At 44.5% G+C, this 26,801-nt stretch overlaps 1 protein-coding gene and 4 non-coding genes across 5 annotated transcripts in view; 4 read left to right on the forward strand and 1 right to left on the reverse strand.

The window, feature by feature from the left end:
- Positions 1 to 7,194: 7,194 nt before the first annotated feature.
- Positions 7,195 to 26,801, reverse strand: part of LOC106745752 — a 186,769-nt gene continuing 167,162 nt past the window's right edge. Inside the window, exons 5-10 of the mRNA XM_014621635.1 lie at positions 14,463 to 14,672; positions 11,249 to 11,543; positions 10,704 to 10,849; positions 10,162 to 10,625; positions 8,883 to 9,818; positions 7,195 to 7,450 (exon numbers count right to left, since the gene is read on the reverse strand). Coding sequence (XP_014477121.1) covers positions 7,195 to 7,450; positions 8,883 to 9,818; positions 10,162 to 10,625; positions 10,704 to 10,849; positions 11,249 to 11,543; positions 14,463 to 14,672 — 2,307 coding nt within the window. The remainder of the gene's footprint in view (positions 7,451 to 8,882; positions 9,819 to 10,161; positions 10,626 to 10,703; positions 10,850 to 11,248; positions 11,544 to 14,462; positions 14,673 to 26,801) is intronic.
- Trnam-cau lies at positions 15,916 to 15,987 on the forward strand. The gene has a single exon. It is a non-coding gene; the product is annotated as a tRNA-Met (tRNA).
- Trnam-cau lies at positions 16,884 to 16,955 on the forward strand. The gene has a single exon. It is a non-coding gene; the product is annotated as a tRNA-Met (tRNA).
- Positions 17,057 to 17,128, forward strand: Trnam-cau. The gene has a single exon. It is a non-coding gene; the product is annotated as a tRNA-Met (tRNA).
- Trnam-cau lies at positions 17,220 to 17,291 on the forward strand. The gene has a single exon. It is a non-coding gene; the product is annotated as a tRNA-Met (tRNA).

The raw sequence follows: 26,801 nt of genomic DNA on the forward strand, positions 1-26,801 counted from the left end.
TTTGATGCCGATTATAAATGGAAACTTGTGTGCGAAGATAAAAATGTTAAGTCACGTGCAGTAATAATGTCGAACATATAGTGATATCTTGTGTGAAATTTATATATTGTATTATATAAAAATAATTTCCAGAGATTATATATATTTTCGGGTATATAAAGTTTATTAATTTTTCGCACGCGCGATGCTACAAGAATATAAATCGAGATCCGTAAAATGCCAAGATTTTCTATTAGATTCGTTAAGTTGAATCGCGTTTCCTTCGTCGATTTTCAGCTTTAATCGCTCACCATGAACAGATCAATAACTTCCGTTAAGAAATTAATAGAAAGATATTACAATCTTGATTCTTTGATAAAGACAGTGGCGACTAATAGCGGAGAATTCGGAAATAATAATGTCACTTAGCTGAGATTCAAACTACCCACTTAGCCGAGACTCAAACCTGTTAGGTATTACAGGTTTCCTGATGATACTGCTAGATGGTGTTAGGTAAACTGTTGACCAACCAAGTTGAAGATCGATCTTTGTTCACGCGACCAAGTTCAGAAAAGGAGAATCATATTTTTGGTATTACAAGAAATATGAAAAAAATAAATAAAAATCATAGTCGAGGAACAAAATGAAAATCAAAACCTCAATTGATGTCAAAAAAATATTACTAAAATTTAATTTAGCGATATAATTCGTATATAATAACTTTATTTAATTTGACATTAAGTAAACGATAGTTTTCCACTAAACTCATAATTTTCTTTTTTATCGTTTTTTACAAGAAAAAGAAATTATTATTGTATAAATTACATATCAAATTGTATAATATTGACATTTTATTTTGTACATAAAAGTGGAACCGCCGAGAGGAGGGCGCAAGAGGTACCGATTTTATTGCATTATCATAATTTATTTCATATAAACATTTGATACAGTTTCTTTAAAATTTTATTTGTAGAACTTATCTTTAGCAATAGTGTTAATAGTAGCTAGATCCTATAGGATATAATATATCAGAGAAAAATGGATGGAGTGATCAAGATTCAAAATTCGGTTTGGCATGGTACTGGTTAATCGACTTCGATACATTTAGAGATATATGAAATAAAATCGATTGCAAATAAGAACACGGAACATAGCTTCCATCGTATCGTAGTAGTGAGACGGTAAAAGGATTAGTTTTAGCGATTGTAAGAAGGCATCTGCAAAAATTGTCGCGCGTCCTTTCGATTCGCGGTGGTAGCTCAGCGATGATTCGTCGGCGAGTATACGATTTGTAGCTTCTCCATTTGAGAGATCGTGTGTGTTCCTTACTCAAGCAGACCTCCGTTTACCCGTTCGAGTGCCGAAGCAAATTGGATGCGCAATTGGTTTGCGCGTTTGGTTTCGTTAACACGTTCATTGCCAATCACGCGATATCGCGTGATGCGAGTTCTCACCAAACGGCCGATCACGCGTTATCGCGTAATAGATATTTAGAGTACATAAATCCTATGTACATAATAATAAAAGCATATAAATAATATATTAAATTATTTTGAGCACAATAAAAACTAAATTAAAAAATTAAAAAAATTTAGCCACCACACGAAATTCCAATTTTCAGTTTGGCAATGAACGTGTTAAAAAAAAAAAATATACAATTCAACGATAATTCTCGGCATTCCGGGAAAAAAATGTTCTCTCTCAGAGATTTTTTCGCGAAAACGATTTCAGATTCTTTTTCTTTTGGCCGCGCTCAAGTACACTCGACGGCAGATCGATTATTCGGAGCGTTCCATCGTTGAGGCATTTTCATTGTTGTCAAAGCGTCCCAACAAACATGATGACGTATTTTGTACGTCAAGCGACGCACTGAAGACGTAATGACGTCACGGACGTCATTATTACGTCTTCTTGTTTGCTAGAACGCTCTCTCTCTCTCTTTCTCTTCCTCTCTACGAGTCTCGCGAAATTACAGCTCGCTGTCGAATGAGTTACGTTCCGCTCCTTATCTTAGAGTAACATTATCGTTGCAAGATAGAAAAGGACAAAACTATAATCTCGAACGAGGAGTTCGCATTCGGTACTCGCGTGAACCTAGAGCTAGAATTTTCCCTCTCTCTCTCTCTCTGCTTCTCCTCCTTCTTCTCCTCCTTCTAGTCTCGCGTGAAATGCATGTGTGATGTTCAACAAAGAAGCGAACTCCTCCGAGCTTCCCTGGTGAGGAGATCACTCGATTTCGAAATGACGCGGGCTTTCCACGACGTGTACGGGGGTTTACGATAACGACCGTGTCCTATGTAAGATTCAAGCTCGCAGTTCGTAGTTCCGCGAGGCGACAAATAATCGCTGGAAAATAAGGTACGTGTTTTTTCTCCTCTCGTCCGCGTTTTCTTCTTCTCCTTTTCTTCTTATTTCGGTCCGCACGGCTTGCTCCTGTAGCTCCTTGAAAATCTGTACCGACACTATGACCTTAACGACTATGCACGTTATCATATAATAAGATACCTTACTTCAAATATACAGTGAATATACATCTATGCTTAGATCGTCAAAATATCCTCGCGATCGCAACTCAACGTACGAAGTAGAGACCGCTGTCGACGTCGCGAGTACGTCTAGTATATATACCGGGAGGCACATAACCGGGAAAAAGAGTATACCGTATCATATATCCTGCTTCCTTAACAATTACATTTACACGAGCAAGGGAGAACTTATGTAGCGGTGATCGCGATAAAGATTGTCGGTTAAATCAGCTTCACGGCGAGAATATTATCACAATTTAAGCATATCGTTACTAACTCGCATCTTTTTTTTTTTATGTATGGACTAGACTCGATTACTTATAGTAATAATAGTAGCTTCTTATCGTGTAAGGATATTGCAGAGAAACGAAGGTATTCGCAAGCCATAACAGTAAGTCAGAATTATAGATGTACAAGATTTCGGGCTCGAAACGGGCTACTATCGGCGTATCCTACATTTTCGCGTCGTTGTTCTGCTCGACGCATTTCTATCTTCTTCTTCTTCTTCTTCTCTCAATCGAACGTCTAGGCATGTTCGCAACATTGTACGCTGAAGATTTCTGTCAATTCGAAGGAGCCGGAGGGATCAATTTCTGTATACTCAGTCCGCGCGTCGGCGGGCCGCACGAAGAAGACATCGGGAAGACTTTTGCGCGCTGAACTTAAATTAAAATTGACGATCGAGAAGAGAGCGGTTGTTTCATCCCGGCGAAACCGTTAAACATGTGATCTAATTCACGAGGTCGCTACTCAGTGAGCTTCTTCAGCTTGACATTTATCAATTACGTAATTATGTTTGAAGAAATATCTCGGGAGGGGGTGGGGGAGGAGATAAGTACAGGAACACGCTTGACAGTAACACGTTTCGACGCCGTATTGAGTTGCGTCTTCTTGTTGCAAAGTCAATCAAAGTAGAGTGAGATGTTTGGATAATCGAGGACCGGGATGCAAACGCACCAGACAAGTTCGAATCTCTCCGATATTGCGGAAGAAAGCCGACGGGGGGACCGATCGCGCGAACGTCTCGACAATTTCATCGGATGTTGTTCGCTTTACCTCACCGTATTCGACGTATCTTCGTTCTTAAGCCACTGCTTTCTTCTGAATTATAGCCCCAGTGTGTTGAACGATGGATAAAAATACCGAATGCTACGTATGACGTGTCCGTTCGGAGAGACTTTCGGCTCGCTTGTCTAAATTTTGCATCCAAACGTATCTCGACTACGCTAAAAATATAGACACATATCTTGCGTTACGTATGAACATACAAAAAGTATATGACGCGTTATTGAGAATGAAGCGCGTAGGAGAAACGGAGTTCACTTATTATCCTTATAACGGGGGCGTTATTTCTGTACAACGCGCCTGATACGATCTTACGTATTATAGTTAATAAATAATGATCGATGATTCGAGAAGTGTATATGGAAGAGAATATCTAAATATATGTCGCTTTCTCTCTCTCTCTCTCTCTTTCTTTCTCTCTTTCGCTCGCTCTCTTTCTCTCTCTTTCTTTCTCTTTTATTTTAACTTTACCTTTATACCACTTCGTGATATGTGATTGCGGATATGCGAAGTTGCTCTTTTAGAAGCGCGTGGAGACAAGACAGCTCTTTCTCTCAACGTCTATCTTAAAATAACTCTCTCTCTCTCTCTCTCTCTCTCTCTCTCTCTCTCTCTCTCTCTCTTTCCTCCTTTCTTTTATTTCTTTGTGCTCGTACGAAGTATCTTCGTTTGCAGATTTTCTCCCTGCCCTCGTCGAATGTGCTTTTTGATACGAGAATTCTTGCGGATCTCGTCGACTTTGCAAGTGAGAATGCACCTAAAATTATTGGAAGGCCCACCTAGCGTCGCTAAACACGCGCGAATTACACGTACACATGTATAAATAATGTATAAATTAATTAAGTACAAAAATTACAAACTTATTAACAAAATATTGGCAAGACTGGGAGGTTCAGCCGAATGTACGGGCTACAAGTATTCGCTTTTCGCCTTCTCACCGCGATCATTCATCTAATGAGATTCTCATGACGCTCGAAAGAGGACTGGAGAAGTAACTTGAGATGCTCAAAACACTTTGTACCGATTCCCGCTCCAAACGCCGATAAGTCTCGGGAGCGTATTGGCTCGCAAATTTATTATTTACCACGAAGTCACGCGTTCGATTCTCAGAGTGTAAGCGGGAATCTCACCTTTTTCCGAATCTTCGCCACATGACAACCCGTTAGTTAAATTACGAATCGTTCTTTGAAAAAAAATATATGCCAGGAAGCCAGGAACCGCGCGCGTGAATTTATATTGAAAACTTTGCGGAGAGTCTCGATCCGGTAAAAAAAAATCGTGTAAAGAGTGGAGAGTAGTTTTATCGCGAAAGGAAGAGAACTTATCTTACACTTGCGCCTTGCGTCCCGGCGACAGGAATAGCTTAGACCGCTTAACAACCGCGTGTAACTCGGAGGGATCGTTTATTACACGCGTGATTTTTCGTCTTCTCGTTTAAACTGCATCTGCTCGCTCATCAAGTAGTGACAATCACTTCGAGACACTCTTCAAACGCTTTTCGCGCCTTTTTGCGCGTCTTGATAGAAAAAAAGAATGTGTCGTCCTCGCAGGATTCGATCTTTCGGAGCGCTTCCCCGATTTTCGTCTGAAAAGAGGATCACCCTCGCGTGGTGCATGTTTAGCAATTCGTATCTCTCTACACATCGCTCACGCGCGTCCATCTTCACAATTCCACAACGACGAGTTTTCTCTCTCTCTCTCTCTCTCTCTCTCTCTCTCTCTCTCTCTCTCTCTCTCTCCCTCTGTCTTTCTCTTATCGCCGTTCTCTACGCTCAATAAATATTTTACGATCGTGTACGCCTTCCGAAGAATGTTGTGTTTAAATTACCTAACACATATCACAGAATTCATATTCTCCTTTAGAAAAAGAAACGAAAAGGGAATTACACAGACGTGCGAATCGCACGGGAGATACAAAAGCTTTGCGCACGGGGATAGAATTATACAAACACATGGACACGTAGTTTGATACAAACTAAAGTCGCGTATGTTGCGCTTCATCAAAGTCCGATCTCGAGAAGACGAATTTTGTGCTCTCGGATGTGAAAACCGTTCGCCAGTGTTTGGTTCGAAGGAATGTCGTTCGTTAATACCGCTCCTGCTCCGGTGTCCGGACAGTGATCACCGTGCAGCGTCACTCTTTTCCAGTACATCACAATAAATAATCGAAAAGAATCCACACGTTTATTAAACTATATTAAACATTAAACTATACCAAATTGCGGGAACAACAATGCGTTATAGAACAACGGATGTTCACGATATTTCATTCTGCTTTGAAGCGCTTGAGCTTCGTTCCTGTACTCCCAAATTATCTTTCTTATTAAATCTACAATTTTCATAATAAAGATTATTAAGATTATGAAAGTAATAAAGATTGTCCCACATTTTGATACGGTGAAATAATACGCGTGCAAATGTTGTATTCTCTGATTGTAAGAACATGATTAATACGAATAACCGAATAACGAAAACTGTTTGATTCTGCTGAAAGAGTGATATCCAGTTTTTGATATGAAGAACTTACGTAAAATCAATTGGACTGTGCTCACCTTCCTTTCCTTGGAGCACTTATTGCCATTCATCGAGCAATCGCTGCATCCTACAGTGGCGAACGAATAAAATCGCAAGATTTTATTGCTTCGTGATCACTGTCCTTCACGCACACATGCGCACACACACACACACCCACACGCGCGCACGCACATACATGCACACATACAAGCTCCGCGATCAGTGTACATGCTGACTCAAACTGTGAATCCTGAAGAACATCCACTTAACACACGTATCGGTACGGATAAATTAATGCAATGAAAGTTACGTAATAGTAGATTGGTTATTAGCTGCGTAGTGTGAGTATGTTACAGTACTATACGAATACTCTTACTTCTTTTTAACCGACATTATCTGTATGGTACAGTGACGCGTCTTGGGATCCGCTTCGGTGAAGACATCCTCTGGGAGACATCTGCAAGTGGACACACAGACAATTTGAATATATCCACATACGCGAGTTGAAACAACTGGAAACGTTAAGAGATCACCTTTACAAGCGTCGATTTTACCTAGAAAAATATCTAAAGGACCATCTACAATAGCCGTAAAGTATGCGTTAAAACGTAAGCGGTAAGCTAATCTCAACCAACCACAGTCGATTATTCTTGGACTGTAAGAATCCAATTGGCCAATTAGCTTACGCGTTGCTGCATACTTTACGCCTATTGCAGATGGACTTAAAGTATTCCCAAAAAGAATCAAACAAAAACGCGTATAAAACTCGAAGGTATCTTTATTGAAAGTAAAGAAAAATATCTATCTTATCTATTTAAATCTTAACACGTTCGCGCTACCAGCCTGATTTCTTATTACTTTCCGTTCACCGTGCGGGTCGTTCGAACGTTATCGAGGCTAACAATTTTATTACCACATATACATTATAACATTTATAAGACTGCAGAAATCATGCGAAACTACAACTGAACTAGAACTTCACTCGCGCACTGTGATCCCCTACTCGTTTCCAGAGCAACGTGAACTTTTCTCTCGGCGAGATCGTACCTTCTTCACTGATATAGAGCGACGCCGAGGTGGCGAAGGGACTATTGGTTGAGCAGGGTGTTAGTCACCTCAGAGATGGACAACAGAGGACTCCCGGCGTCCGGTTTGGAATCTGCGGGACAGTTGGGCCCATTCCCGCCGCTGCTGCCGCCGCCGCTGCCGCCGCCGCCGCTGATGATCCCACTACGTGATGATGGTGGTGGTGGTGCGGAGGGTGGTACAAGACGTTGCTGTTGCTGGTGCTGTTGTCCGCCCCGGTGCCCATGCCCATGCCTGTTCCCACCCCCGCCGTCCCCGTTCCCGCAGCCGACGGTGGCGTGCTGCAACCAAATGGACGGTCTCCCCGTTATCTTCACGTGTGCTAAATTAAGCTCCTCTTAAGCCGGATAGTAATCACGCGGCTAGAACTCTGTTCTCTAATGTCGCGTCGAGGAAGCCAGCGCTTCCTCGATCGCTCGATTTGTACGTCTTTATTTATTTGCTGAGCGTGCTACTCTCAGAAAGATGAGACTAGATGTATCGTCATAACCAGTCGCGACAACCAAATCCGTTTTCCAGCAAAAAACATTGTATCATATTAACATTGTGCATATTTCGAGCATTTCGAAACGTTTTGAAGATACATTTTAGCATTAAATTATACATACGCTCATCGTTCTTCTTAAACTTGGACGTATTATCATATGAGTATGTGTACACTTAAACGTTCGGTTCGTTATTTAACTGTAATGATTCTTGTAAACAGTGACAGTGAGCTTTGTAAATAATCGTTGACAAAGTTATGTGTAAAATGACGTAGGAAATAAATAATTGAACTTTTAATTCGTCATGCACTTGCTTTCGATACGACGTGCCGAGTGGACGAGTACGTTTGACGGTATACGCGAAACTTAACAGTTTCGTACATGTTTATAAAAGAAGCGTGTACACATTTTTTTACGCATTATCAAGTGTGTTGATAAACTGCATCCAATTGGCACTCGTCGTCTGCTAATAAGATGACCCAAATTTTCTAATTCGACAACTCCGTAACGGAAACTCTCGCGTTTCCGTGAAGTACGCAATCACGTTTATTTCAATCTGTACGATTGATTTTGCCTTTCAATGGAGAGACGCCTGTGTATGTACAATGAGACTCCTATCATCAACCATTACTGTCACGAACGATCAATCTGTGCACAAACAACATTCAGTATGCAGTAAACAACATTGATTATACGTGCTGCCATTCGAATATAAGGTACTTGGGAAGAACAACCCACTAAAAGTGAATTTTACGTAATTTTACGCACGATTCTCTAACAGATTGTTTCGATTGATAAATATCAGGTGAAACTTTCAATGTTCGCGAGTGACAGTTCGATTCAACATGGCAGCCATTCGTACACACCTCCGGCATCTCGCATTCACCCTAAATTAAGGTGACCAACCGTCCGAAGTCGTTTAAAAAATTCTCGTACTTTGCCTTAAAGGCGTTAAAAATTAACAATTTTAAGCCGTCTGTTCTCATGTAGCATTACCAAAATCCCTGACAATTCTCATTGTTAAGAAATGAAAGAGCGAAGCAACCCCTCCGATTCAACATGAAAAGAGGCACAATTTCAATGATTAGAATTTCACGAGAAAGCCGAGGATGAGTGAAGACGCGAAACGAGATCTCTCGAAAGGCTGATAGCTCTGGGGGTTGGCCACCTTACCCCGAACGCCGATGGAAAATTATAATAAAATCTGTGAGGCAGCAGTGACACTCACTGGGGCGTGTGCCTTGGTGGTGCGGGGTGGTGATGGTGGTAGGGATAGTACTGGTAGTGATGGTGGTGTTGCACTCCTTGCCATACCTCGGAGCCCGCTTCCCCGTGGCCATGGCTCGGATGAGGATGCGTGTATCCGATGGTGCCGGTGGCGGCGGCCGCCGCGGCCGCTTGGTACTGCGACGTGGTCACCGGGTATTGCTGGTGCTGCGGATGGTGATGCTGCTGAGACGGGGGCTGCTGAGTTTTGTTGTTCCTCGGCGGACTCGGCGCGGTCACTTGTTGATCCGTAGGGGAGGTCTGCCGCCACTTGCAGTCCCCGTTCATAGAGTTCATCTCCGCCAACGACTTGAGCGGATCACCGGTGGCGTTGGTCGAATGCGTGGACGAGTGGGTCGAGTGCGGCGTCGGCGGGCTATAGCTGCCGTTGTTCCTGGGCGGCGTGCGGGACGGCGGCGCGCCCCACATCAGCACGGTCTGCCGCGGCGTCTCGTTGCTGCCGTAGACTTCGGGTTTCACGTCCTCCATCTTCGGCGTCAAGACGCCGTTGGCCGCGCCGGTCACCGGCGAGCTACCCGCCGAGTTGCTGGACGACGCGCCACCCTCCAGCGAGTGCCTGCTCCCGGCGCGCACGACGTTGATGTCGGCCGTCGCTGGGTGCATCGTGGACGCGCTCGCCACTGGGCTGGCGGCGTAGGGCGAGCTGCTGACGCTGCCGGGGTGTCTCGTCTCCACGTAGCTGTATTTCGGCGACTCGCCGCTGCCGAGCTGCTGGCAGTAAAGCTTCTCCTCGGTCTTGCTTGTCAGCTGATGGGTCTCGTACGTGGGCAGCGAGACGTCGATGAAGCCGTTGTACGCGGTGCCGGTGTGGTACTCCGGGTAGTACGAGCCCAGCGGCCTGTATTGGAACAGGTTCTCCGTCGCGGCTGTGAGGTACCTGTATAGGGAAAGCGAATACATTTGCGTAACATTTGCAATGCGTACTTTTCTTCGTGTTGCTAAATTAGCAAATATAAGCTGTCGATCTCTTTAGCGAAGATCTTGCAAATCTTTTTCTTTTGTGGTTCGTTATCGTTAGTTTAGTATTGTAGTTCGCTTCGTATTATTAGTAATTTTGTAGTTACATCGGACGATAATAATAGGATACTAGAGATATCAATAAGTATCAATATATTGAACTCAACGTTGCTTCTCTATTAATATCGAGAACTCTATGGTACTGAATAAGGCGTATCTCTTCGTATCGAGAACTCTTCGGATCATCTCTCGGGCCGACCTACCTGTTGTCTAACGCGGTGGCAGGATAGAGAGTCTGATGGTAGTTGCCCGTGTGACCGATGTAAGTCGTCAAGGAGGGGTCGGTGCTAGCTGCGACCGCTGTGGGCGCGTACGGCGTCGGGTACATGGTGTTCAGATTGCTATAGGCAGCTGCGACCGCGGCCGCCGCGCTGGTGTCCGCGGCGAGGTAGTCGACGGACGCCACCGTCGGCGTGACGGGCGGCGAGACCGACGACTGAGCGGAGAGCTTGGTGCGTTTGCTGCGGCAGGTCGACAGGAAGTCACGTAGCTGCGTTTTGTACCTCCTGTTCACCCTCTGAGGCGCCGGCTGCGCTGGTAACGTCGGCGTCATCACCGACCCCGTCAGACTGTCGCTGTCCGAGAAGTAACTGTTGGTCAGTCCGGCGTCCAGATAGCTCACCTTGAAGTCCATCGTGCGCTTGCCGAGCAGATCTCTGCCCTCCTCCTCCCTGAAACGTGAAAACTCGTCAATCGCACCGCCCGCTCCGTCAGGCTCGTCGACGTGCAGACGTTAACTGGAGACTTGCATGAGAGGTCGATGAGTACTCAGCACGAAGTCTGGTTTCGAGTTCTTGTAGACCAATCTGGAACTGGTCTGCAGCCACTGCCAGCCGCCGTCCTTCGTTTGAAATCTGTAGGCTATCATTCCCGACGCACCGGTCTTCAATACTGAAACGCGAAGGGGGAGAAAATTAGTCGGCGCACCCCCGACCTGTCGTTGGATCAACATTGCCGCGAAGGAGAATTTATTAAGGGAGGAAGTGGTGTTATATAATCTTTGTATGTATTATGGTCTCTCTTTAACATGTCCATTATTAGGTGGCGAATTTTACTGATCAATTCCAGCGATTGTAGAATTATTTATTTAGCAGCTGATATAACGCATTCTTTACTTTTGAACATTTCGAAACGTTTCCAAGGTACATTTTAAGTATTTAATTATATATGCTTCCTCATTTTTCGATTAATGAGGGGCCAGAATATTATCTTTCTCTTCGTTATTTAACGAGGTAAATAAGGTGATGAAATCAACTTGGTGCAAATCAAAGATACGCAGGATCCACTTACGTTCTTGATGCGCGCTGGCGACGTAGGCCAGGTCGTCGTAATGGACTAGATCGTAGCCACCCAGATTCGTCAGTTCCGCGTCGGAATATCCCAAAAGCATCTTCCCTCTCTGGTCCATTGTCACGAGCGCAAGATCCAATTTGTGCTTGCTCTTGAACATCACTTCCTTCTGCGGCACCTCCAATAGCGAAGGAGGACCGAACGGTGTGCACAGGGCGAATAAAGCCAACGGTGGCTCCTCTGTCTTCCGATTCTGACCATGAAGCACTTTAACTCGACCCCTGATGTCAAGGCGCTGCGAGAAGATATCCCGTAAATTGCGACGAATGTCGTCGAAAGCACGACGTCGAGTGTAACTTAAATATCGCGTGTAGTCATATGCTTGTAATTTGGATCAACCAAGATAGAAATGCATGATGTTTTATCATGCCAAATGTGATGTGATATTGTAACTTCAACTTAATACCCTTTCAAAAATCATTACGTGATTAATATCACACAAGACCGGAATGTTCGCAAAAGATGTGTGCAAATTCTTGACGCTATTAGATGTTTTTCCTGACATCATGATATGAACGATATGTGAGCAGCATATACGCAAGCATCTGTATCTGTTACAACACGAATGAGACACCTAGCGACAGATATCTTAAATATTACGATCTATTATCTTATTAGATTCTATATTATATCTATTATATTGTTTGTATTACGTTTATTATTATGATATATATTATATTTTATATTATGTTTTGTTATATTATATATGTATTACTATATTATTGTCAGTTTTTATCACGGTCAGTATTACTTTAATATATAATAATTATTATATTTGACATTTCTCGCAGTTCTTCGTCAACTCGCACGATGAAGAAGGATGCAGTCGAGGAAGAGCACAGCGCTCTCGACGGGACACAGTCCCACGTGGATCCGTCTCGGCGAAGAAAAAGCGGAGAAAAATTAGCGCTTGGTAGCTAGGTCGGCGGCTATACGCCGGTCGCGAGGGATGCCGCTGAGAGGGCGGAGAAGGTGGCGGTGAGCCTGTTGCGCCGTAAACTCTTTTACGATTACAGTTTCATTTTCATAAACGTCAAAGCGGCGCCGTTTTTGCCGAACTCAGCCGAGCGCGGCTCCGTACGTGCAGCCTGGAACACCTCAGCCCGTAGAGCAGGACGCCTCTCTTTCTCATTCGCTCCTTCTCTTTCTCTCCCGTTCTCTCCTTCTCGTCTCTCGCGGGATAATACCGTTGTCTCTGTTCAGCGCGTTCGACATCGTATACCTGGTGCGCACCCGCGCGCGGTGTGTTTGCCGTAAGATAATTAGTGTTTTGCCGCGGCTTCTCTCGCACTCTCCCTCTCTCCCCCTTAGGTCGACGGGGAGAGAGCCTGGTTTTGTGTTTGGTCCTTGATTTATACCTTTTCTTGGACGCCGTCGAGACAACGGTACCAACGATGGACAGCTCGGCGGCCGTCCGGACGAATTATCGTTTCAATCTCCGCCGTGCTGTCACGGTTCATTGGCTGGGCCTATGATTATACACGTCCAGCGTTTGCGCGGGGAATGTCGGCCCCGCGGCCTAGATTTAAGGCCGTTGACGTAAGTCGGCTATTCGAAATCCCCCGTCGGAATTGTGTTCCTGTTCAGAAAATTCGTAAAGCTCGCGGTACGCTCAGTCGCGCCGGAAATAACGCGATTATGGAATAACCGTCGCGGGCGGAACGTTCTCTCACTCTCCGGATGTGTCAAGCGGACAGAGTTTTATATTTAACTTAACGAGGTAACTCGCGTCAAGAGTTCAGTGAAAGTTCTTATTGGTCGATGAACTTTCGTTTAAGATAGCGTCGTCCGCTCGTTCTGTCTTTGGGAAATCAAGAAAATCTGCAATCGCGAGTATATAGTAAATAGGAAGAGCTGAGGATTATTATTTAAATAAAAGAATTTTGAATATAAGTAAATATGTTATTAGTAGAAAAAATATTCTTTATTTTTTAGATATTTCCTCCCCCTGTGTGCTGCGTTCAAATAGTAAATAGGATACCAAATGAAATTGAAGCAATCTCAAACGTTTCGATTTCTTCATTTTTGGACCCTCTTAATAATTAATCTCTCTCTATGACAATGATGAAAAATTCGTTAATCATAAAGTCGACATTTCGCGGACAACTACTCGAAACTGTCGCTTTGCTTCGCTAACGGATCGAGAGGGTAAGTAGGAAATGTCCAGGCCAGGATCGAAGGAGGAGGTGAACGAAGAGGTTGGACGTGAAAAAAAGCAATTACGCGAGAGCGGAGGAAACAGTGGCGGCGTAGTGAAGCGGAGAAGTTCGCTCCTTCTCTTTATGACAGTGAAATTATTAATTACTGTTTTGTATGCCACCCGGCGCATCGCTTTTGTAACCGTGAAGGAACGTCGTGCGCTCTCTTCTGCCGGCTAGCTCGCCGCAATTCTTGCCGGACAGTCGGCATGCCATTTATTGTAATTACTTGGCGCATTTGCCTTTGCAAAGATTTCGAGATCATTTACGTGCTTTCGCGCAGCCGAACCAAGTACTGAGATCGGATCGACTCCGAGCACGGGGGGAACGCCTATTGGTTCCACAATGCGAGTGCAATGATTTCGGATAAGTAAACCATAATTATAAAACGATAAAAGATCCGGGTAAAAAATCTATAATAGATTATCATAGATATCGCACGTTGATGTATACATAGGGAAAAGTATTAATTATACTACGAAGAAAAGCAATTAATCGGTTTACTTTTCTTCCTTTAAGCAATGATTATCTTGAACGAAGAATATTTTCTTCATAATAGTATTAAAACAATAAACAGATCATATAAGATAATAATATAAAAATGTCATGAAGGTAGCACAGGCCTAAGGCCTAATGTAAGAAGGAAGAAGAATGAAATACTTGAAACAAGTAATATTTACTTGAATGCAATATTTATTTTTCCGTGTGTAATATTTATATTTCGAAATGTTGATTTGAATTCTCCACTTAAGAATTCGACTTTAGAAATGAACATTGGAAATCTTCCAATTAAAATTAAGAACATGATCGTTTTGAAATCTCTAGGATAAAAAAGTTCACGCCATCCGTGAAAAATTGTACGAATTAATCGCGCGGTGTAAAGACGTAGAAAGTGTGCACACAAGTCGGCAAGCGAAACGAATGACATGCGACATGAAGAAGCATATGTTACATACCAGAAAACCGGATGTATTGTCCAGAAGACAGCGGAAGCGAACCGTGAAGCTGCGTTCGAGCAGATGACTGTGTTGGGGCGAGAGTGCATCGTGCAACGGCAGGCTCGCGCTTTCGGCGGGAAGGAACGAATTCCACATTAATTGTCGCTGCAGTTCCTCCCGGTCCTCGCTGTGCACCAATTCGTAGACACTCTGATGGACGATGTCAGACTGAAAGAAAAAAGAAATGACAAAATTCCACAATGTTGCTCTCCGATCAAAAAGAAGAAGAAATTGGCGAAAAGTTGCTCTTCTAAAATTCGAGTGAAATATATTTCAGCGGCAGCGGCAGTAACAGCACGGAACGTTTTACACGGTGAAAGATTTGGTCTCACAAACGGCCTACTCAAATCTTCGTATCACTTTAACAAGGTGAATATGTTAAAAAGGAAGATGTTAACAAGGCAAATATATTAATTTAATATATATTTTTTGTACTTTTTAACATACTCCCCATGTTAAAATAACACAAACATTTTAGCGGATTGTTTTTAACACAAAATGTTTTAGTGTGTGCGTGCGTGTGTGTGTATGTGGGTGTGCATATTGTTATCGAATCGTAGGAATGTTACCGCCGCGCACACAAGACATTTCTATAAAATTGAACAGCCGATATATCATGATGATTTATCGCTGACATCGAGAAAAATACCTGAGATTCGCTTATTCACGACACGCGCAATACAGATTTTATTGCGGCCCCCCACATAATTATCGTTCGTTTATTCGCAGTTTAGATGCCAGCCATAAAACGAGTTAATAATAGTGCTCGCGTTCTTTGCGTCGCGAGCACCTGACATTCGCGTTTATCCAATCTAAGAATTCGTGCATACATTCTGTCGTGTGTCACGAACGTGCGCGAGCCGGGCCGTTATTTACGATTAACTCTTCGACCACCGACCGTTTTCTCTTCGCGTCAGCCATGTCGCGATCTCGTTCACGTTAATTTTGCTATCGAGAGACAACAGCCTGCGTATTAAGATTGCCGTAGGATTAGAGTCTCCTAAATTCCTAAATTTAAAATAGGCCAAATGTGATGAAACTTACATGAATTCGCGAAACTCGCTTAAACACGTGAGTTTAATTAATCGATAAGACACCGCGATATTTTACCCTTCTGCAATAATTAATGAAGAAATATTAAAATTATTATACATTTAAAATAGATATATAAATTGAAAAATGACAGATATGACCATCAAAGATGTGAAATCTGTCCTTACTATTATTATAGCACGAAATGCAATATACAGATAAAAAGAAACAAACATTATTAAGGTAATTATTAAAATAATTATGTCGTTATAAAAAATATTTATTATTACTCGATTCGTTATTAATATTCATGTGTGCCTGAAAAAATAAACTTAAGGCGTACATAAGACTAGCAATTCTTAGCGTTGGAGAGTCGAAGAGCAGAGTGGCGCAGTGGAAGCGTGCTGGGCCCATAACCCAGAGGTCCGTGGATCGAAACCACGCTCTGCTAAAATTTTTTTTCGTAATTTTTATAAGCATCAACTTAGATCGCACATCGTATCGCTATAATAAAGAAAATTGATAAGAACCTTTTGTTATGCAATAACTTTTATATAATATTCAAGTGCGCGATATTTTCAAATACACACAGATATGTTGATTGTACCTGTAAAAACAATATTTAAAGCATGCAATATTTTTAGCGCTGTTTCGTGTGATAAGTATTACACGATATGTGTGAAGGTCAAAACTTGAAATTAGCAATTTCGCGAAATAACCAGGCTCTTCGCACTTTGATCGATACTGCTGGCCACACCACAAAGTTTCAATGAGAGAAGTAGTCATTTCGCGTTCTGGCCAGCCCCATCGTAAACTGACTGCAAGTGCGTAACCAGAATCACCACATCTCGAAGAATGTTATACCAAGCAGCATATATTTAGTGTAATTCCAAACACCATAACAAATGGTACAAATAATTAAATATTGTGCAAGACTGTAACATATATATTTTGTACTTTTTAACATACTCCCCATGTTAAAATAACAAACATTTCAGCGGATTGTTTTTAACACAAAATGTTTTAGTATGTGTGTGCGTGTATATATATGTGTATGTGAATATATATATTGTTATCGAATCGTCGGAACGTTACCACCGCGGAATATATAAAAAAAATATATATATATTTTTTTTTCCAATATATATAACATATATATCGAATGTATATCGTAATGTGATATGTGTAGATTCGCTCAAGAATTACCTACTGACAACGATATATTTAAGTTACCGAAGGACTTAAATATCTCTCACAGAAAAAATAAGTTTATATTAAATTTATGAATTTTGTAGATTTGATCACTACCCTTACCCTTTACCGACTTTAAAGTCCTCGCCCTTCAACAGCAGAGTGGCGCAGTGGAAGCGTGCTGGGCCCATAACCCAGAGGTCCGTGGATCGAAACCACGCTCTGCTAGCAACGACGGGGTNTGAGGTGGTTTTTTTTTATAATCTATTTCACTAGACTACATCACGGCACGTAGGGGGTAAACTGCATGAATTTCCCTGGCTCTCATCAGCAGAGTGGCGCAGTGGAAGCGTGCTGGGCCCATAACCCAGAGGTCCGTGGATCGAAACCACGCTCTGCTAGCAACGACGGGGTTGTTTTTTTTTATCTATTTTACTAGACTACGTCACGGCACGTAGGGAGTTAACTGCATGAACTTCCTCGACCTTCAACAGCAGAGTGGCGCAGTGGAAGCGTGCTGGGCCCATAACCCAGAGGTCCGTGGATCGAAACCACGCTCTGCTAAAATCTCTTTTTTTTTTTAATCTTTCCATGATATTCAACCCTTCTTTTTTTTAAGTACTCTTAGGAAAACGTGATTATTGATCTTTGCAAGCACAAGTAAGTTACTATTTATCGCTCTGTGCACTGTAAATTGTATTTTTCCACGTAAGATCCGATTCTGCGTATCAAGGTAAAAATATCAAGAATTTACGTGAATCAACCTGAGTGTCAAAAGAGATGAGAGAAGTTATTAATTCAACGAATTGCTTCAACAAAGCTACGAGCTTGCGGGTTGCCGGATCGAGAAGCTTTTCACTTCGACTTCAACTGGATAATTTTATTATTGGAATAAAGGAGCATTTTGTCGATAAATTATCAACATGATTTTTAATTGACAAAATTTTTACACTAAATTTATGAAAAAAAAAAAATATATATATACTTCGGTAACATAGCTAAAGCGTTTCAAAGCAGAATATCGTATCAAATCGCTGAAATATCGTACAACTTTCAAGTATCGAGTATCAAGATGTCAGGATGGTATCGCCAGACTCCCCTTCCGCGTCTAAGCGCGCTCCGCGCGACGACGATCAATGCCGCGGAATTACATAACAATCTCAAGCGGAAAAACATGAGAAACGGCGAGCGGGCGCAACGATCGATGCTCTCTCGCTTGTCTCCGTCGTCTTCGTCGTCGCCGTTACCGGACGTACGAGCTCTCGCTCGTAACCAACGGCAGCGGCCGAGAGCGGAGAGTGCGACTAACATGGAAGTCGTGAGATCGCGACGCCGCTGATATACACCTAAGCACGAACGTAAGTACGTATGTACGTACGGGCGAGCGTTGTACGTCGAGATACAACGAGCTCGCTCGTTCGCGAGCTGGAAACGTAGCTCGGTAGCTCGCTCGGAAGTCACCTCGTATCGTTTTCTACCCGCGTGATTTATTATATTATTCGCGCCGGGCGCGGAGCGCGCCCGAGCTGACAGCCATGACCAGGTAATGGCCAGGTAGAAAGAGAGAGAAAGAAAAAGAGGCAGAGAGAAACAAAGAGAAAGAGAGAGAGAATCAATTCGATCTGTTCGAGAGACCGCGTTGAACCCGAGTCAGGTTCGGCCGACTACGAGGAGGGAAAGGGTGGCGGATGCGTGAGCACGATTATCGGATTAAAAGTCACGCGCGTTACACCTATGCGCTCCTAGCTCGCGACCTGGCAAAGATCGCCTTGGTCCTGTTATGCGCGGTCTGCCGATGAGAAGTACAAGCTACCTCGAGCACCCTTCCCGCGTCTAGATGCATCTCCGAGTGCCTACGTCTGCACGTGGCTATTTCCTGCGGCGAGTACTGTTTTGCATATGCGTATCTATATCCAAATGCGTGTTCCGGAGCACCACGTTTTAACGTGCATTTGCAATATTTGAAGATCTTGATTTCGGGTAAATTCCAGGTATATCAGAATAACTTTTTGGACAAGACACCCGACGAGTTGAAATTTCGACGCTACTCTGAAACTCTTAAGAGTAGTTCGCGTCTATTTCGACGGCTCATAGATTGATAAAAACCTACTTTGACATAAAAATAAACGCAACAGTTAATCAGGCAAATAAAAACTTTTGTGTTAGAAACGATCCATTGAAATTTTGTGTTATTTTAATATGAGGGATATATTAAAAAATGAACAAATATGTGTTAAAAGGTACAAATATATAGTGTTAACACATTCATCTTGTCAACATGACAAAATGAAGGTGTTAATTTTACAATATATTTGTGTGCTTTTTAACATATTTTCCGTGTTAAAGTAACAGAAAATTTCAATGGACCGTTTTTAACGCAAAATTGTTTACTGTGAGAAATGTATTACTTAAATTTCGATATATTAGATACCAGGTGAAAATGCTTTACGGCCGTAATGAGAGAGAGAAAGAAAGAGAGCGCAATGTTAGTTGAAGGTACTCGTATCGTTCCTGATGCTCTCCTCTCCGCGCGACGGGAGCTAAATTCAGCGACAGGAGCGCTCGCGCGGCGTAGAAAATTGTATTCCTCTCTCTCGTGCGCGAACTCATCGCTCTCGACGGAGGACTAGTCTGGGATTAATTATGCGCGATAAAGTGCGTCGGGACACGTGTAGGTACATGTGCCGTACGCGGTGCCGGTGTCGCCGGCGCGACGTCACGACCGATCAGATATTTTCTGAAATAATGCCACTCTCCGTCCGCGCGTTGCACGTTTCTAATTCAACTCCGCGACCTCTTCCCGTTTCTCCCGTGTATTTGCTTTTCGAGAAAGAACTCACGATTCACAGGCCGATTAATAACGTTCCGCACGTACCACTTTCGCCCGGACGCGGCGATTGAGAGATCGTCACGATCAAGTGTGTCGGACATGCGTAATTCGCTCCGACGAGGCGAGCGAAATCATATTTACATTAACGTCACGTCTCGTACTGTCTGTAATTTTATGAAATTCATTAACGACCCCGTACACACAAACACACAGGCAGGCACGCATACGTAGAGAGATTCACTCGGGACACGAACAACGTCGTCTCCGAGGGGCGCGCGTATATCTCTTGCTCATAATTGCGCGACGATACGCACGTCTAGGAGCATTCGATATGGGCGCAATTTCATCGTGGGACGTTTCCCGGCGCGTAACGCCGCTCGTAAAACACCGGATCTCAATAAATATGAGGCGGTCGGGGGAGAGGGGGGGGGGTTCCGACGAAACCCGCAGGTAAGCGGAGAAAGAGAGGAAGAGAGAAAGGGAAAGAGAAAGAAAGAAGGAGAGAGAAAGATTGAAATCCCGGTTCTCGCCGTGGGATCCAATGAATTCGAACGCGTCCCGTTTCCCTTCCTCCTCTTCTGCTTCGTTTTCTTCACCCCCGCTGCGCGATCGCGAGAGCCGCTCTAATTTTAATTAAGGGTTACACACGATTTCCGTGGTAATCGCGAGCGCGCGAGCCGGACTCTGCCTCCTCAGCTGGACACACGGCGGACGTGTAATTGCTCGACCGTAGTCCTCCTGCACCCCCTTCCCTCACCTTGCCGGCACGGTGGGCGAGTATATATCAGGACAACGACGAGAATAAACCCACTTGTAATTCTCATTGATGCACGAGCCGCTCGATTACTTGCGCGCTCCGTTAAAGCGGTTTGTTTATCCGACGGATTGAGCGGAAGGGTGCGCGCAGGGAGATTCCGCTTCGCGTTTACTCTCGAGTCGGCGGGAGGATCCGCGCGTGCGACGCGTCACGCGAGCTTGATATGACCAATTTCACGAATCTGACGTTTGCATCGAGCGTACCTTCCCCCTCCGCGTGTGTTTATCACGTGCTATATAAATATATTGCAATCCGAACTGGCGGACGATCCGTTGTTTATTGCGCTATTGTTCATTGATCGGCCGTTATTACGGGGCCGCCAGTCGGCGGCGGAAGAACCGAGAGAGCGCGCGCGCGTGGTCGGTTTTCTAGGATACGTTGTGTTTTGCATAACGTGTCGAGGTCAGGCGGTGTATTTTTAACCCCCCCTCCCCAACTGCACGGCGCGTGTGTGCATCGTCGGGGCGCTCCGCCGCGGCCGTTACGTTCGATCTAACGATACACCACGAGCTGCAAACACACACGCTTCGCACGGTGCTTCGAACTTCGCAATTTCGTCCTATAATTCATCGTAGGAACAAGGCGACTCCGTTGCCAGGACACAGACACGCGCGCGCGACCGTTCGCACGGCCGTCAGCGACGTTTCGTTTCTCCTCCCGACGGGGATTCGGAATAAATAAAGCGCGCGAAAGAGCCTCGGATCGATAGACGGCGGCGAGCCGAAGTGTAAATTGCCCTTAACGCCGGGCGCGGGACTTATAAACGGCCCGCAATTACGTCCTGCGTCGTAATAATTTGTCGTCACGTACCTACACATAACAGGCCACCAATCTGGCCGGCTCTCGCTTAAGTGACCTAATCGCAAATTATATTTTAATCGCCGCCCGATAGTCGCGGCCGCAGCGCGCGCGGCGGTCGCGACTCGGCCCGACTTCACGAGGATATAATTGCACGCTCACATGCTTCTCGGGCGCGAATTGCAGTCGGACAACTGGCCGGGGTGTCAACCATGCTCTCTCGGACGACGAACGTCGGTTGCGGAGAGGCGCCGGGAAACCCCGCGATTCGTATCGTAGGAATAATCAATGTAATTCGCCGCGCCGTTAACGCCGTCCGCGGTCTTCGTGGAAGGCCCGCGCGTTTCGGCGAATCCTATCCGCCAATCCCGTTAGAGATACATATTAAACACCGCGTCTGACGTTATCAAAACTAGTGTGCTTTGCTCCACTTTTGCGAGGCGGTTTACGGCCGCTGGACGGGCGTAATTTACGCGCGCGCGCGCCAGCGAGCGAGCGGGCGTTAATGTGATTGCGCGCGGACGCACGAGCGAGCGTTCCTGCGGCATCGAAGAGACGTGTGCTAATTGTCGGGATGGATCGTGCGCTTTTCGAGTGTGACGAATGGGTTCTAGCGTTCGATATGTACTCCTGCGCGAAATTTCGGCATCGCACGGAGAGAAAGGCTCGATCGAATCAACGCGACACTGAAACGAATCGTTTTGATTGAAAGAAACGGAATTTCCGATAAAGATTCTTACAAGAGCCGGATTTGGTTTATAACAATCGGAAATCCAGTTTCCTCCGACCAAAATGAGCTTGTTTCGTGTTTATGTTATGTCAATATTTTATGTTGAGTCAATATTCAACATGTATAAGTGTTAACATAATACTTGTAAGTATTAGAATAACACATTTTGTACTTCGGTGTCGAACATTTACTTATGGATTAATTAATGTTGTGTTAATTTTTTATATAATATTTGTGTGACTTTTTAACATATTCATTTTGGATTAAGTTAACATAAAAATTGGTGTGGACCGTTCGGGTCGTGAAACGGTATTGAATTTAACACATCATTTTTTACCGCGTACGATCAGAGATAGCAATTTCTCTCATCCCCTGGGGGGTAAATGTACTGATAATTAACATTAAAATAATTTCTGTTTCGTTCGTAGCTTGGGCGCACGGCAATGTCGCAATTAAAGGCCGAGATAATTTCACACGAGTATCGTGCACATGTAAAATGCTCGACGAGCAAAGCTCGTTGTGTAAAACCCTTTCCTGCGACGCTTTATCGGATTCGCTGTAAATATTGCACACACGGAACACAGCACACTCGGAAAGTTAATCAATTCCGCAGCGGATACAGTTCCGCGATATTAGCGAAATAATTACGGATATCCTTCTAATCAACTCGGTGGAAGGAGGTAATCGTATGCAACCCCCGCGAATCGGTATTACGACGTCCGCGTTCATGCTGAGTTGCAACGAAGAGCAACACTATCGAGCGTACAAATTATATAGTACCGTCGTTGATTATTATTACCCGCCATTGTCTACGTTTTAATTGAACGCACACGATGGCGCCAGCAAATTTAATACCCTTATCGCGCGTCAGCTAGAGAGAGAGGAAGGGTGGGGGGGAGGGAGGAAGGGGAGGGGGGAGAGAGAGAGAGCTCGAAAAGGATGAAAGCTTCCCGGCTCCGGCGCTTCTCGCCCAGGATTTAATTACCTGTGACACCATAATAAGATCTGATACGATCGCGGCTGACGCGAGCGCAAGCGCAAACGCGCGCTGCACAACACCCGCCGACGGCCGGTATTTAATTTTTCACCGCGGGATTTGCATGCGATGTGTAATGCAAAATAGTTACGAAGCTTTGTAATTACACACCAAACCGAATTAAAATGCGAGCGTGCTATCTCGCTGCTCAGATAAAGTTACTTATCGATTGGAAATGCGCACGACGAATGAATTTTCGAAACAGAAATTTACATCCCTCTGTGTGTGTGTGTGTGTGTGTGTGTGTGTGTGTGTGTGTGTGTGTGTGTGTGTGTGTGTGTGTGTGTGTGTGTGTGTGTGTGTGTGTGTGTGTGTGTGTGTGTGTGTGTGTGTGTGTGTGTGTGTGTGTGTGTGTGTGTGTGTGTGTGTGTGTGTGTGTGTGTGTGTGTGTGTGTGTGTGTGTGTGTGTGTGTGTGTGTGTGTGTGTGTGTGTGTGTGTGTGTGTGTGTGTGTGTGTGTGTGTGTGTGTGTGTGTGTGTGTGTGTGTGTGTGTGTGTGTGTGTGTGTGTGTGTGTGTGTGTGTGTGTGTGTGTGTGTGTGTGTGTGTGTGTGTGTGTGTGTGTGTGTGTGTGTGTGTGTGTGTGTGTGTGTGTGTGTGTGTGTGTGTGTGTGTGTGTGTGTGTGTGTGTGTGTGTGTGTGTGTGTGTGTGTGTGTGTGTGTGTGTGTGTGTGTGTGTGTGTGTGTGTGTGTGTGTGTGTGTGTGTGTGTGTGTGTGTGTGTGTGTGTGTGTGTGTGTGTGTGTGTGTGTGTGTGTGTGTGTGTGTGTGTGTGTGTGTGTGTGTGTGTGTGTGTGTGTGTGTGTGTGTGTGTGTGTGTGTGTGTGTGTGTGACACATTACTACACGGAGAAAAATTAATTTACTGTCGCAGCGAAACCATATTGTTGCCACTGCGTTTCCGTTGCGACAGCGATAAAATTTAATTTACATCACCGGATTGGCGAATTATTCGTAATTAGAACGGAAACAGTCGCTTTTTAGTACATAGTAAAAAATTGTATGTTAAAAATGTTCTACTGAAAATTTTTCACTGTGTGTAGAAGAAGAAAATTTAATTGAGTGAATTTGTCCTTAGAACAAATTAATTCGCCGTTAGAACAAAACAGTATTTTCCTACATCTATTAATTCGCTCTTGCAGGAAAATAATTTCTCGATTCAGCAAAATATATTCAGCCGACAGCAATTAGCATTCTGAATAAATCGTTTTGCTGTCCACGTGTAGTAACCGGCAGATTTTGCTGCGTGAAAAAGCATAAAATTTGCCGTGTCAGCAAATTATTCTTCCTCGTAGAATATATAATGAACAGATAAGTAAATAAAAATATTAAATATTACTTTAGATTACTCGTCGCGACGTGCTATCGTGCGTGTGATACGAACGATCGGAAAATAGAAAACGGTGTTCCCAAGATTAACCGCTCGCAAGCGACAGTCGTAACGCGTACGCGCGAGCGCGTGCGCTCTTCGACCGGCGGATTGGCGACAAATAGTTCGAGAAATGGTGATAAAAGATGCGACATTATCGCGACACCGTCAGGCGCAACTTTATCGCATAATTAACTCGGGATCGCGCCGATTTAAGTCTCGGCGCGCGCGCGCAAGCGGCACAATTAAAGCCTATGGAAATCCGCCGTTGCTTTAAATAACGAAATGAATCGCCCGGTATTCCTTGCACGGAATTATTCGCGTATACCCCGCCACCAGCGGCCATTTATCCGCGTTTCTCGCGCGAGGCCCGCTCCTCGCGTTTTCACGTGTGTGCTTAGGCGAATCGATTAATTACGGTTACCGGTTCGATGCCATTCGCGAACGCGGAGACAGAGCGAGAGACAGCTCTCTCTCCCTCTCTTTTTCACTCGTCGTTCATACTTTCTTTTCTTTCTCGCTCTCCTATCTCCGTCTCCTCTCTCGCGCATTCTCCACACGCAGGGCATCGTCTATCTCTTTTTCCCGCCTTTTTTCCTGGTGCACTCGGGTTCACCGGGCAGGGAGAGGCCAGTCACCGACGGACGACGTGGCGGCGGCGGCGACGACGGGCGGCGGTTGCGGCCCGGTAAGGTCCGTCCGCATAACGTTTGTTACCATTGCTCGTTTAAATAATCTCGAAACATGCGTCCGCGGGATTGCGGGGCGAGAGAGAGTGAAAGAGAGAAAGAGAGAGAGAAAGGGGGGGAGAGAAAAAGCGAAAGGGAGAGAAAAAGATCGAGGAATGAGAGAGAGAGAGAGAGAGGTTGAGCTCGCGCGGCCACGGATGGCTTTACGATCGGCCCTCGTCGTTAATTAAGAGCTTGTAATTATTTAGTGGTGGACGCTAGCGCACCCCCGCCGGCATCGGCGCGGTCTGGGCTGCCTCGCCGGAGACTTGATTTACATTCCTGCGAAGAATGCGTCGGCCTCGCCTTCCTCCCTCCCTCTCTCTCTCTCTCTCTCTCTCTCTTCGCTCTATTTTCTTTTTCTACTTCAGAACACACCCCCGCGTCTTCCTCGCCGCGCTCCTGCCCTAGCCGCCTCCATCTTCGTTTCCCTTTCGCGAGACTCGCCTCTCCGTCGTTCTCTTTTACACGATTCGCCTTCGTTTCTTCACCTCTGGTCTCTGAGAGCCCTCTCGTCGTTTCTCTTATTTCGCGAACACGTGAGAGGCGAGCCAGCCGTCGCGTTGTTGACGTGATTTCCAGCGGGATCGATGAACCTTTGGGCCGAGGCGCGGGATTACCGCGAGAAACGCGACTTTGCATCGACCATGAATATAAGAATGCGGCTGCGTTCTGATATTCACCGCCGTACTGAAAATCTGTAGTATACATAACGTAAACTATAGATTTTTAGTACTGGCAGACGAAGTATTAGCTGAGCTAATATTCCTGTGCAGGCGAAGTATTAGCACAGCGGGAGTGACAGTTTCGAGGCAAGGGGAATATATTTATAGTTCGGCATCTCGGTTCGGCATTATTCGAGCATGTTTAGCTTTCCGTGATATAACTACCATAACTAGAATTGATGAGTCATGAAAATAGTTGAAAAGGATATATATTCAGATCGATAACCTAACAATAACAGTGTATACGAGCTGAACGTAGCCGAAATCGATCGAAGTATAAGAATTACTGATATACTATTGAAGAACTATAACTATACATGCCGATAATCTTTTCGTATTCTTGTAGTTTATTTCCGTACGAGAATGCTCTTCGGATATTTAAACCATTAGATAAATTTATCCGAAGGTGGGGTAACCGGCCTTTATTCTTTATATAGATCTTCCATATATGTGAAACAATCCTTCTGAATCATGCGTGGAAGACTGATATCACTCACGAAAAATGTCACGAGAGAATGTTTCCCCGTGCGCTTCCATGCCCACTCCTCTTATTTATAATTACGAGAAATATTTATAATACTCTTTAATTATCCGTAAAATGTGTTAATCGACTTAGGTAGTGTGTGCGTATACGTCGGCAAAGATGCATTCTTACAAGTCAGGACACCGGGGGTACCAACGTGTTAACATGTGACAGATGATGCATGAGCCTCGCGAGATGCGTGTACCAATCGATTTACGAGTTACCGTGGCGTTCAAGTTTTCCATATTTTCTCATCGCGCGACATACTGATCGAGTGAGCGTGTCGTGTTTATTATAAATCACATCTCGTCGTAAATCAACTCTGCTCTAGCGGTCTTCGGACGACCATGAGGTGAGTTTGCGCAACGCTCTGTTGCGATACGCTTAATATAGAAAATCAGAAATTACTTTTCGCATATTTCCTTCGGGCCCGTAACATGGAAAATTATATATTCGATAATCACTTGTGAAGTTTAATCACGGCCGACGTGCTCCGAGTTACTCGAGCGTCATTAGAGCGTG

Source organism: Dinoponera quadriceps, unplaced genomic scaffold, assembly GCF_001313825.1.
Source record: "Dinoponera quadriceps isolate SergipeBrazil2010 unplaced genomic scaffold, ASM131382v1 scaffold1658, whole genome shotgun sequence".
Classification (NCBI taxonomy): Eukaryota; Metazoa; Arthropoda; class Insecta; order Hymenoptera; family Formicidae; genus Dinoponera; species Dinoponera quadriceps.